This window comes from Gastrolobium bilobum, unplaced genomic scaffold (genome assembly GCF_033153095.1).
Source record: "Gastrolobium bilobum isolate Gb01-03AN ecotype WA unplaced genomic scaffold, APGP_CSIRO_Gbil_v1 utg81619, whole genome shotgun sequence".
Taxonomy (NCBI): Eukaryota; Viridiplantae; Streptophyta; class Magnoliopsida; order Fabales; family Fabaceae; genus Gastrolobium; species Gastrolobium bilobum.
Genome location: NW_026898886.1, coordinates 31,124 through 44,941, shown reverse-complemented (window position 1 = coordinate 44,941; position 13,818 = coordinate 31,124). Strand labels below are relative to the sequence as shown.

Sequence of the window (13,818 nt, the reverse complement as noted above, 5' to 3'; positions counted from 1 at the left end):
TTAAACCAATAAAATGGGGTGAAATAAATTGATGAGAGAGAGTTATTACAAGTAGTATAAAAAGTATAAATAAATATTTATATACTAGGCTAGCCTGGGAGGCTCTAAGGCCGAGCTTCTGAATTAGAGCCTGAGGCCTTTTTATTAAACGAGCTTTTATACAAGTCCAAGCCTGGTTCCAACACGAGCTTTTATTAAACGAGCTCAGGCCTTTACGAGCCAAGCCAAAGGCCCCTGGCTCGTTTACCACCCCCAGCTATGTGGCTTCCATCAGCTTAAACAAAGGGTTACAAAATGAGAAATAAAAGCAAAATATTTTAGTTTCGAATTTTCTTCACAACAAATTTGCACCAACATCAAGAAACAATCAGAACCACTTGCTACCAAGTGGGTAAGATATTTGAACCAAACAGAGACAACACAGCCTAATAATATAAAAATGGCAGGGATGTGAGAAGATTAGGGACTTAGGTTTAGAAAAGGAAGAAAAACAATGACAGCATGTGTTGATTTTGTCCATTTTTATATATTATATTTTGTATTTTTTATAAATAAATAAAAAAACTCAACCCGCGAGCTGGCTCATTTTTTTTCGAGCTGGCTCGGGTCTGGTTGGTTCGGGTTGGCAGTTCAATTTTGCCAACCCAACCCGACTTATTTTTTACGGGTTACGAGCTAACCCGACGGGTTGGCTCGTTTTTGCCACCCCTATTGGGAACATATAGGGGCATCATGCAACACATTTTTCAAAAGTTAGATATTTTTTAAAAGGGAAAAGTATTTGTTATTTTAAATAACATAATTTTGTGTTATTTTTAGTAAAATTATATTATTTTGATGTTTTTTATTTTTATATTTTCTCTTTTTATAAATTTAGGAAAAAAATATAATGGAGAAAATAAAATGTAAAAACATACCAAAATAACATAATTTCATTTAAATATTATAAAAACACACAAAATTATATCATTTAAAATGCCAAACATTTTTCTCTTTTTCAAAATTTGTTAACATAGATTTAGCCCGCTTAAAAACAACTACATGATTGATCATGATATATTATATGATGAATTATGCAAGGAATGAAATCCTCTTAATATATGTGTAAGCTATATAAAATGTAAATAAATCAAACATGAAAAAAATCTCAATTTCTTAAAATGATACATATCGATATTTGTAGAATTTTTTATGTAAATGTTTTCAATAAAAAAAAAATTATCATTTTTATTAATGATTATTCAAGTTATGATTGTACGCATTATGATTATGTATGTTTGCTAAAGAGATAGAGAGGCAAACTACACAAAAATGGAAATTATGATGAAAATGGGTAATATCTTAAATTCCATGAAAAGCATGACATATGTTTTCAATACACCATGTCATGCATGTCACAATAAAATGGTGTATTGGAAAGGCATAATAAAATATTGGAGAGATTTAAAATGAAAAGTGTTCATTATTTCATGCTTAAAATCATAAAAGAGACAAATTTAGAATCATATAAGAATTATTTGGAAGAAAAATTTGGTACATATATATTTATTGTTGAGGGTCTAATGTATATTCAAACTTGTTCTCAACCACGTATTAATTATGAAAATGGAATACGGAAGATACAAGATTAATCATAATTTAGATAATTAGAAATTACATTAATTTAGTACAATTCGTCGACAACTAAGGGTAATGTTATTAAAACCGGCCCGGTCATTGACCCGGTCGATGTATTGCGTCAGTGAATCATTGATTCAACCAGTGAGTCACTGATTCAACCGCAAGACCTGATAATTATATGCAATTTTATAATTTATATTAAAAAATTATAATATACTCAAATATCTAAAAAAATAATAAATATTTCAAATATTTTAATATAAAAAAAAATCACATACTATTATCCAATAAAGGATCAAATAAAAATACAATGATCGTGATACAAGGCTTTAAATTCAAAAAATGACATCTCTAACTATAAATCAAATCAAAATTTTCTGCATAATGCACACTTAAAATAATATTAGTGTTGTAGGTACATAACTTATGTAAGTCAATAAGCAAAAAAATATTCAAATATGCCCATTATGTTTTTTTTTTTTGAAAAACAAATTTGGAATTTTTTTTTAGGACCGAGCCAGGTCATTGGTTAACCAATCGGGTCACCGGTTTTCATGAAAACCGGCCGAGTCGGACCAGGTCACACCGGTTCTGATGCATGGTCGGTCTGTTGCTTCAACCGGACCGGTTATATGACCGATTTATCTATTTCCGGATCGACGCGACCGGGTCGGTCCGATTTTAATAACTATGATTAAGGGCGTTTATTAGATGGATAAATTATTTTGGGAAAACATTTTCTCCTTTTAAATGAGAAATTTTTTCCCCTTTAAAATAAGAAAATATTTTCTCATTTTAGAATCTCATAAAAGATAAAACTCACATTGGGAACTGTGGTTAGGATTTCAAAAACATTTATGAAAAAATAAGATTTCCAAGAATTGAATTTGTTAAGGACAATCTCATCCAAGAATACCATTAAGCTTGATAGGTTAGTAAATGAAACACGGTTTTTATGACATAATTAACCGTCCAGATTTTTATGACATAATTCACATGATTTTAGCACAACAATCGATCAAGATTTTGCTAAGGTTTTTGGGATGTATTGAATTGAGATTTTTGGTTATCCGGGTTAAAATTTTTACAGGGAATACATCACAGCCATCAAACCCTGTAAGAGATGGCATTTTTCAAATTGACGTGGCATTTCAAATTCAAGTCAATTCTATAAAATAGTATTGAGCATAATTTTTATAACAATTTTTTTTCAAATTTTTTATATTATAGTATATTATATTATATGTTTATAACTGTTTTTATTTACAATATTATTTTATATTCAAACTTGATTATATAATTTTTTATTTAATGAATTTTTTTAAAATAAATATAATTTAACACATAATCACAAAAATTTCCTGACTAATTATTTTGTGGGATCAAAAATCAAACAACAAGAAGAAGCTGCACCAGTCAAAGTTAATCGTGGCATTGGAATTATAAGGTGGCGCTTTCCTCTGTATTCAATCTCACTATATGTTGTGGGCCTAGGCCTTTTCGGCTAATGTAACCATGCTCTTTGCTCGGTCTTCTATGGACATCGGATTTGGCTAATTTTCTTCAATATTCAAACGCACACGAGCGTATGCTTTTGTACCAAGACAGACGAGTTTCCTGCTTTTCCATATTATTCAGCTTAGATACGTTAAATGTCTACGGTCCATATTGCTTTATTTCTACGGCCCAGAGTTCTATCTACGGACAAGTGTCATTCCAACAAAGAGCCGTGTAAAGTTTCAACATATTAATTACATGTTTGAATTAATTTGTTTTTTTTAAAAATAATTTTATAACATTATTAAAGAATATATATATAAAAAAATCCCCATTGTTTAAATGTTTCCGAACAAGTACAACCATTGATTCATTGTTACAAATTTGAAGTGAGCACAAGAAGGATCGCGATTCATCAGTTTTCAGAGCTTTTAGTCTCTTTCTTGTAAAATATTAGTTGCACTTCCTTATCTCTCACATCTTTTACATTTGGAAGTGCGTGATAGAATTAGAATGTATGTACACAACAAGATAGAATCAACTAACCAGACAATAAAAACTATAGAAATATAATATAAGTGTGTATGATTAACATTATTCTTCCTATTAGGAGCATAATAACAATACACCCTTCTTCTTCTTTCAATTTTAGGATAGAGGCATCCTAATCATAGCATGCTCGGATCAGTTTAATTAAAAAAAAAAAAAAATACTTTTTTCTAATAAAAAGATTTTGATCATCAACTATTTTGTACATAAAATACTTTTTTACCTCAATCTATTTTAACAATTCTATTTTTTTAGGTTGAGCTTCCGATCAAAATATTCATGCTTCCCTCATTCTAATATCCACAATAAACATGTTTATGTTTGTATTATTTTCCTTGAGTTAATAATCAATCAATATTTAACAATTCGTTTTGAGTATATTACGGTACGATATAACAACTCTCGAGTGGAATATCGTATTTTATGGGTACGATACTTTTGAAAACTCTTCGCATCCAAAGAAATTGCTCCAAAAAGTACTTGGTTTCTTATTCTCATTCTTTATGTTTTCCTGATCTAGTCATTTTGGTATGATTCTATTCCAAATATAATTGTATGAAATCAAATTGGAAATGCACAAATCATTCAAAGCACTTGATGATAGACTAGCATTGTTGATAGGTTAAAGGGGGGAAGAACCGAAAGATAAAATAGTTAGAGAATCATTCGAAACGTGGGCTTTCTTTAAAGATAAGTGAAGTGTCAAGTCTGATTTCTTTTCAAAACACGACTGAAAAAGAAAATTAAGCTCATTCATTTGTATTCTGTACGTTCCCCCCACAAAATCAAGATCACAATCTTACATGTTTTCTGTTAATTCTCCATAACCAAGTAAAGAATAATGATTCAAATCAGAAGTATTAGGATTTAACAAGATGTGCTGGGGGGAAATTACAATCCACAATATTATCGTCAAGGAATATGCATCATATAGGCCGATTGATGATAAGTATAACTACTAATTGATTTGTACACTAAAGGAATGACCGAAAGCAGCAACGTTAGACCTATTCAATCATGAAGAGCCATCACAGCCATAGTTCAATTGAGCTTTTTTCTTATATTCTAACATTAATTTTAAAGAAGAGAAAGCATATTATTCAACATTGAACAAATCAGGTTAAAAAGAAACGTCCACTGTTTCAAGAAAATACTTGTTAAATTAATTTTATTTTATTTTTGTAAATAAAAGTTTAAGTGGGGTAGACACCGGTATCCCATTAGGGTCAGGGAAGACCCCCCAACTTCTTTGAGGATTTCTGGGAGGGATTACATATCACCCACCAACAAAGTCCTCACATCGGCCAGCGGGGTTTGAACCCACGCCCTTGAGGGATATGGACCAAACCCTTTGCCAACTGTGCCCACCTTTGTTGGCTGTTAAATTAATTTTGAATGGTTGAAGTTGGCATCAAATTCTAATAGAATAAATGGTATGGGCAGCCTATCAACATCGAGAGCGGTTGAGGCCGACCATAATTCAATGAGAGGACAAATGGCACTTGCACAACTCAGTGTGTAGAAGTACTATACCGCTATTTTTCTTAATCAATGGGTCCTTTAATAAAGCCATTTCTTTATCATGCTCAAAACCGAAAAATAGTTGCAAGTCTTAAGGCATGTCATTCAATAAAGGTGAAGACTTGCTAGTTTTTATTGCCTCTTTATTACATTACATTTATGCAATAATGTAACCACAGGCTTAGCTTTCATAATTGATTCGTATCTTTAAACTATTAAACTCGTTTCGCTATCGCCACTCCTCCCCCTACCTCTGCCCACCGACCTGAATTTATAATCCAGCCAAGCTACTTTTGTTGGTCCACTCCATAGTCTCCAGTTAGCAGTTACTTTCAGTCTATCCATTTTGGGTCCTTCACACATGCTCATGCACATTTGCACTATCAAGAGTTTCCGGATGCAATGCCATCAATTATTTTTGTATATGTTACCCGTAAATAAAAATAAATGTTGTTATTGATTTATTTTGCAAAAAAATAATAACAAAATAAGCATCCTGTGTGCACCACCACCATTCATCATATTCTTTTCGTTGACAAAAGATGGGGAAAAGGGGGGGCTAATTCTTTTAGTCGCGAATACAAACTAGTAAAGCTACCTGCACTTTTTTTTTTGGTTTAGCTACTTAAACTTTATTCCATTTATGAAAAAAAAATAAAAATAAAAATTTAAAAGATGGATAGTTATTTCGTATTGTCTAATTTGGAAATAAATAAAGAAATGATTATTTCATTTAAAATAAATACATTAATTTGTTATATATAATATAGGGGCATACATACAAATTTTTCTTTCATTGAACGCACAAATACTTTCCGGCGAAAGAACAATTAAGGTGATTGCTCTAATCACCGTCCAAAAATATCACCATTTAAGTCAAGCCTCAAAGTCCACCATCAATTTGTTCAACTTCTTGTTGCTTATTCTCTGTTCGATAAAACTTTTACCATGGTCACCGCTGCAGAGGATAGAAAGAATTTCAGTTGAACATTTCAAAAGTCAAGACTATATAATTAAAAGAAAAAACAAAAGTCAAATGACCAAAAACACCCTTCCGCTGACCTTTGAGGCAAGGAAGAAGAAGCAGCAGGCGTCAACTTGCGGGCGAGCTGAACGGCGTCGTCGTGGGTATTGATAATGTGATTGAAGCACAAATAACGACCGTAGGATGAGACATCCTCGTAGACACAGATGTGGGCATCCACCAAGAAACCCAAATCAACGGTCACGAACACCCCGTCCTCGTACATCTCAGCAGCTCCTCTCAAGTAAGGGTTCTGGATGGAGAGATCATGACCCATCAACAAGCCTGCGTTGATTGAAATCATATTCACTCCTCTGTCCATTGCCAAGGCCCACGCTGTCTTTTCTGCCATTGCTTTTGACATCCCATGCCATAACTGTTTATACAGTGCAACAATTATTCACTCTGGACTTTTTGTGTGCCATCATAATTGCACTTTTGTTTGATTCCAAAGTAGTCAATTACTAACCATCTATGTAGTTTAATTTATTATTTATCAATTTTTGATAAAACCCCAGATGTAAAAAATGAAAATTTGATAGATAATGGTGTATATTGTATGTGTTATATACCTTGAATTTACGACATAAATTAACATCACTCCAATGTCTCTCATCTAAACCCAATTCCATGGTCTTGCGATCCTCCCTCCAAACCACTGCGGTTGCTGAGGATGTGAAAACCACTTTATCTAATGTTTCTGTCTGAGCACAAGCTTCGAGCACGTTGTGTGCAGCTCTCACCTCCACGTCATCCATGTATTCCTGTATGGTACAAAGACAAGTGATCAGTTTTAAACACAAATTTTCGACCACTTGTTTTCAGTACTGAAAATTACTTCGAATGTATCTTTGGTGAAAAATAAACCGTACTATAACTTTTCCACCAAACTTTTGCTTTTGGTCGGAAAGTCTGTTCAAGGTTCAAGAATGCTTGGTATGAATTAAATATAAGGTTATCTTTATCTCATTTTAGATGAGATAAATAATTCTCTTACACACGCAAAAAGAGATTGGATTCTATTACTTTTTTTCTCTGTTCTCTTACATGTATGTCCCATTTATACTTTTATTTTTACACCATAAAATAATTTTTTTCTTACAACATAAGAAAAATATATTCCTTAAATACATGGAACAAACAACTTGGAACTGAAAATTCAAGTTTAGAACAGAGAAAACGAAAATCCTACAAAAAATATATACGTACCTTCTACTTATATAACTACATACAGAAAAGATTCTGATTGGTAAATAATATATTCTTTAGAAAATAATCAGATAAAAAAAAAATCTCTGCATAAATATTTTGCATATTTTGATTACCATTTACTAAATTAATAATAAAGCTGCCATAAGTGACATAAAATTATATTTATACTATCATATTGTTGTAGTAAAGTTTGAATTGTTGCATGTGTTCCCCATTGCGTATAAATCCCTCAAAATTTTCATAATGATTGCTAATATTATAGTGACAAAATATTGATATGATCGTACACTAATTACTAAAATCTGAAATAAGCAGATAAGCACATGGGTGGGAAATTAACCAGCTCAAATGACTATGACATAATACAACTGTATCATTTGCTTCGTTGTCAAGATCATCGCAGATGTGAAGGGTGTTGAGCCCACACAGAAGTTGGGAAATTGGAGTGATCAAGGTAAAAGTAAGTGAGAAACTCAGGCAAATTGTGCCTACCCCCATATACCAATAAATTCAATTACTTTAAAGACTAAAAGCAAACAAACTCAGCTATATTTCACCCAACAACCATCCCCAACAAAAAGCTCACAAATCAAATCTTCAATTTTTATTTTATTTTATTTTTATTGCCAGGCAGGTGTCCAAGAAGAAGAATATTTTCAAATCAGGTTCCATATGCTTTGTTTAAATTATTTTTTTAATGTTGATTTTATAAATTTTTTATCATAGGTGAACCATGTTTAAGATAATAATATAAAAATGACTTCCCTGAAATTCCAAAACCTAGTATGAGAAATAGAAAGCAAGAAAGAAAAGAAGAAAGGGTGCTTACATCATAATTGGGTTGGTCAAGGGGAGGCTCAAATGTGTAAAACAAGCCAGAGCAGCCTCTGAGTGCATCAATAATGCTATGGTAATCAAATGGGTCTGATCGAAAAACCTTAAGCTTATCGGTCTCAGCAGAAATCCCATTGAATAAATCTTCTTCACCTGAGAAAGCCAAAAAATTTCAAGGAAAGGAACAAAGAGTATAGCAGAAAGAGGCAACAAATAATCTTAGTTAGTAATTTTACCATATTTTTGAACGGAGGCGTGGACGGTGTAGCCCCTTTGGAGGAGTCTCTGTACCAAGTTAAAGCCCAATTGGCCCGAAGCGTCCATGACACATACCGTGTGAGTACTTATGTCGAATGAAGGTGCCATGTTCCTGGTTATGTTGTGTGTTTCGAGATATGAAAATTGTTGAGAGTCTTTTGATTGTGTGTTCCTGGTTATGTTGTGTGTTGTAATGGTTAGACGTAGAGAAAGAAAGAAAGAAAGACAAAATGTGAATGGTTATTTCAGTTAAATTTATATAAAAAAAAAAAAAAGAAGAAGGGCGGCTAGCATTCAAAGAGCGTGGGGGGTAGATAGGTAGGAAGGAGGTAGTTGACAACTACGAGCTGTCGTTTGATAGATGGACACGCGCAAACGCCCGATACAAAGAGAAACATATAGAAAAAGTCAATAGTCTCAACATGAAAATTGGGCCATTTAAATAAATAAATAAAAGGAAATTTTTTAATGCATCAATTGCTCTCTTCTTGATGAAGTACTTATTATATTTTTTTTATTAAGTCTTATGCTTTAATTTCAACTTTCAGCTATGATAAATATAGTTTGGTGGGAATGTGCGTGCCTGGGCACGAATCTAGCTACCCTTTCCATGACTCAAATACGGAATAATATAGGGGATTTAAATTGTACCCACAATGTTGGATCTGGATCCTCTAATGTGAAAAATCACATGACCATGTCATGTGGGAGATCATAACCATACAAAGGTAGATCAATGGTAATAAAGGAGGAGAGAGAAAATATATTAAAATAGGTAGTTACAAAATCATAACTTTTGATTTACCTTTGTATGGTTGTGATCCTCTCACATGACCATGTCATGTTTTTTTCCACATTAGAGGATCCATTTCCCACAATGTTATCATTTCCAAGACTGAAAAACAATTTTGTACACAAACACTAGATTATCGATTTATCGTTAGCCTCCCTATCATTAATTAGTAAATAATGGATTTGTCAATGAAGATAACTGACCTAAAATGATACGATTTTGAGTTTGGAAAAAATATATTTTTGTAAGTTTAATTTATTCTGAGATTATATTAATTTTTATTATAATAATTTTTTTAACCGTAAAATAATATTGTTATTTTAAGAGTAACAGAAAATAACTTTATTTTCAATTAACAGAGAAATATTGAACATTAAACAACTGATACAAATATGCTTTCAAACAGTTGATTTTTTCACCGCTACAGTGCTTTTCTAGGATCACTGAACCTTTTTTTTTTAAAAAAAATTTGACAATTATTAAATACTTCAGCGTCAAAGCTCGAGTATTTGATAGAATATCCCTGGCGGATATTTGTTAGAGGATAATTTTTTTTTGTTTAAAAATTATGTTTTTTATGAATATAGTGAAAAAGTGAATTTTTCAGAAATACTATCAAAAAATTATTTAATAGAAAAAATATTATCCAGATAATTTGCTCAAATTTACTAAGTTTATATTTGATTGATTGTTAAATATTACTTGAAATATGAGGTAATTTTATAAAAATAACTCCACCTTCACTCTTTTCTTCAAACACCATTTGTGTTCGTTGGGTTTTCTTCAAACAAGCTTGTGTTTTCAAAATTAAAATTCAAACTAGTTACAAAAAGAAAAGTGGTCCCATTCCAAATTAGTGATCAGATCAGACATGAATATAATCACTCGTTGATTGCACATAACCATATAGTAACAGAATCCATCGTTTTCTTTTCGTAATAAATAATAAAACTATTTTCTTTCTTTCGTTGTTCTTCTTCTTCCTCACTAGGAAATGTCAATTATTATGTTAATATTAAGCATTATCTTCACACTCTCTTCAACAGTCACCTCTCACTACTCCTCTTATACTTCTCAACCTCCATTTTCTTCTTCTTCATCCTCCCTCTTCGAATGACAATATGCACACACCACTTACTACGTCGTGGCGGATCCTCGTGACTCGGTGGGCGACGCGTGCAGCTACAGCGACGTATTGAAGGCGAGTTAAAGGATGCTTTGAGAGTTTGATAACATGCTATCGTATTAAGGAAGTGAGGTGAATCTAAGAACTCGTACCGCTAATTAAGGAAGTTAATTAATTAATTATGAGAAATTAGAAAATAATTTTATAATTGACCCTAATAATTATGAGAAGGCTTAAATAATTATGGTAGGTGATTAATAATGCTGAAAGTTGTTTTTCTAACGAAAAGTGCAGATACCGGTTCTGCTACTCGGTATAAATGCGTACTGATGAAGTATCCCGGAAAATTATGAAAAGTGTGTATATGCCACTAGAATATTATATAGGACTTGTAAAACAAGTTTCAAGTTAAAATAATGAGAACTGGTGCCAGAACTGATACTGGCTATGTAAAAGTGCGTACCAGAAAGGTGCTGCGAAAAATATAATAAAAATATGATAAATCTTGTAAAATTAAGTAGGTTCAGAATTCTAAGTTTGGGATTAAAATGCTAAGCGTAGCATTTAGTGCTAATACAGTGCGATTAAGACTTAAGTGACTATATATACCTAGTGGCACATGATCCTAGGTCTATTTTGTGCCTCCATCGTTGGAATTTATGAAGCCTTGTGACCAGCCACCTTGTCACTCTCTTCATTCTTCATTTTCTCACCAAAGACACCACCTTTGATCATTGTTCTTTCTCTTGATCAACATATCTTGGTATGAGCTACCTTGTGTGAGTGAGAGGACCTTGTAATGAGTTTGTGCCACTCTTGGGAAGAGTTTGAGGGCTGAGTTTCTTTGTGTGAGTGTTGAGAGCCTTTTCCTTGGATGTGGGAGCTTCAAGGTGTGATCTTTGAAGAGAAAGGTTCTTGCTTGGGTGTCATTTTTGTGCACCCCTAAAGTCAGTACCTTGGAGCTGACTTGTGAGCTTCAAGAGCACCTTTGGTCTGCTGTTTTGAGCCTTGGGTAAGTTCACCTAACTTGATCATGAGTTTTCTTGGTTCAAAGGTTGAGTCTTGACATGTTAATGAGTTAAACAAGTAACCAACTTGTATATGAACTTAAAAAGGATTAAAAATGCATGCTTGGACGTTTTAATGAAGTAAAAACCGAACCTTTGGAGTGATATCTCGTGAAATGCAGAAACTGCATTCTGTCGCGAAATATCCGGATATGGTATCCGGATATTGATATCCGGATATTGATATTCAGATATGGGGTTCTGTGATATCCGAATATGGATATCCGGATATGCCCCGACAAATATCTGGATATTCTGGGTTTTCGAGAACAGTAACGGTATTGTTCATACAGAACTAAGTTATGGGTTTGTGGACCCTAGATTGATGAAGTTGGACTTCTGCAATGACTTGTTAAGTCAGAATCTAAGTGATTAAGGGCTTGTGGCTTTGTGAGAAGCCTTAAGACATGAAAAGTAAGGAAAGGCGTTGTGTTTATGTCGTATAATTGTTAAGGATGATTATTGATATGATGATTAGTCCAAAACAGATTGTGATTCTGCTGTGTTTGGACTTTGAACTTGTGTGGACTCTTGGCTTGGATAGCTAGCTTGCAAGGTAAGTTTTCGTGTCCTCGGTTTAGCCATTGTATGTTCCACCATGTCCCATGGGGGGCTGGTTATATGCATGATGTGTTTTCATGTACTGTTTTATTGAAATGCTATGGAGCTGTTAAGTGCAAAATGCTTATTATATGTATGTGGTGTTTCGCCTAGCCAGGAAGCCATGGGGTGGTCCTGGGGGCGGGTACAGCATGGGCTGGTACTATGTGGGTAATAGACGTATTCCTGCACTTCTCTCATCAGTAGAATAGTTATAACACACATGACATGATTATCTGCTGTATTGCACTGAATTTAGAACTGATATTGAATTACTGCTTTTGGAACTTATATTGCACATGTAAGTGAGCTTGGGGTGGAAGATCCTTGAGGACCCCTTGTCTTACTGAGATTTCTGTTTAGAGATCTCACCTCACGTTTGGGGCACATATTTCAGGTTCAGGTAATGCGGGGGTTGAGACCTCTAGCGCCAAGAGGCCGGAGCTTAGCTGATTGCATGTTATTATGATGATTTGCTGGATGCTGACTTTGCTTTATCTTTGCTGTTATGTTATTTGATTGAGACTGTTGTTGGGCGTTGTTGCCTTATTTGGTGAGCGTGAGAGTTGTCCATGCCACATTGACTTGACCTTATGTTTTTAGATGTTTCAAGTTGCATAATTGTATCAGGATTATGTCCGGACTAGGTGTTGTAGATACGTGACTTAGATACTCACTTGTTTATTTATGAAATATTTCAGTTAGTTGTCTATTTGCAATTTACATATAGACAATGTTTTAGAAATGAATTAAGTAATTATCCTTAGTAACGATAATAACGTCATAATTGAATAGAAAAAGATATTCCGCAAATTTTAATTAAGTGTGGCTTAATACGATGACATGTTAATAAACCGGGTTAACACGGGGTGTTACATTTTAGTGAATATTAAGTGAGACACTGTTCGAGCGGGGCCAGATCTATTTTCACAAAGCAAAGCTAAGGCTGTTTTTGTAAAAAAAAAAATAGTGAATATTTTTTCAACGTGTGAGATTTTCAGAAGGGATGATATTCTTGGACGATATTTTCAATCACAATTTACTCACAAAAAGAAATTCTGAAAAAAAATTCTCCAATGTGCTACGATGCTACCAAACTTGAGATTTTTGGAAACCCACTCTTACTTTTCCAGACATTTGAGAAAAGTCCTCTTATCAAATACCCCTTAAATAATATATATAATATCATGTTCATGTTCATATTTTATTAAGTCTGAAAATGTGACTCACGAATTAAATATTAAGTATTTTTTTAATATTTTGAAGGTATTAAATAACTTTTTACTTCATACTTTATCTTTTAAGTATTTTATTGTCTTTTTTTATCTTTCGGTTAAGATAAAGCACCATAATTAAAAAATAAATGATCTTGATTATAAATAAATAAAATATATTAAATTGAGATAGCCAAAATGATTTTAATTCAACTTGTATCAATCCAACACATTGATTTAGTATCATATTTTGATTTTATTTTTTAAAATTTGAGTCAAATCTTGATCCCTGTATCATATATGTCTTTTTTCTTTTTCTGAATTTCGTGGAATTTTTTAAGGAAAAAACAAGTTATAAACCTAATCACTCAGTCATAATCAAATTGGGTGAGTTTGAATTTATGGAAAAATTCTCTCAATCTAGTCAAGTTTAAAGTTATTAAATTGAATTTATATTTTAATGACTCGACCTTTTTCATAATCACTTTAAAAAAACTAATATT

General features: G+C 32.7%; 1 protein-coding gene across 1 annotated transcript; it reads right to left on the bottom strand.

Moving 5' to 3' along the window:
- Positions 1–5,897: 5,897 nt before the first annotated feature.
- Positions 5,898–8,784, bottom strand: LOC133285087 (cinnamoyl-CoA reductase-like SNL6). The gene is made up of 5 exons (XM_061482247.1): positions 8,494–8,784; positions 8,253–8,410; positions 6,784–6,975; positions 6,250–6,587; positions 5,898–6,145 (listed from the first exon to the last, which is right to left on the bottom strand). The coding sequence occupies exons 1-5, from the start codon at positions 8,621–8,623 to the stop codon at positions 6,064–6,066; spliced, it is 900 nt and encodes a 299-aa protein (XP_061338231.1). The 5' UTR covers positions 8,624–8,784; the 3' UTR covers positions 5,898–6,063.
- Positions 8,785–13,818: the final 5,034 nt, after the last annotated feature.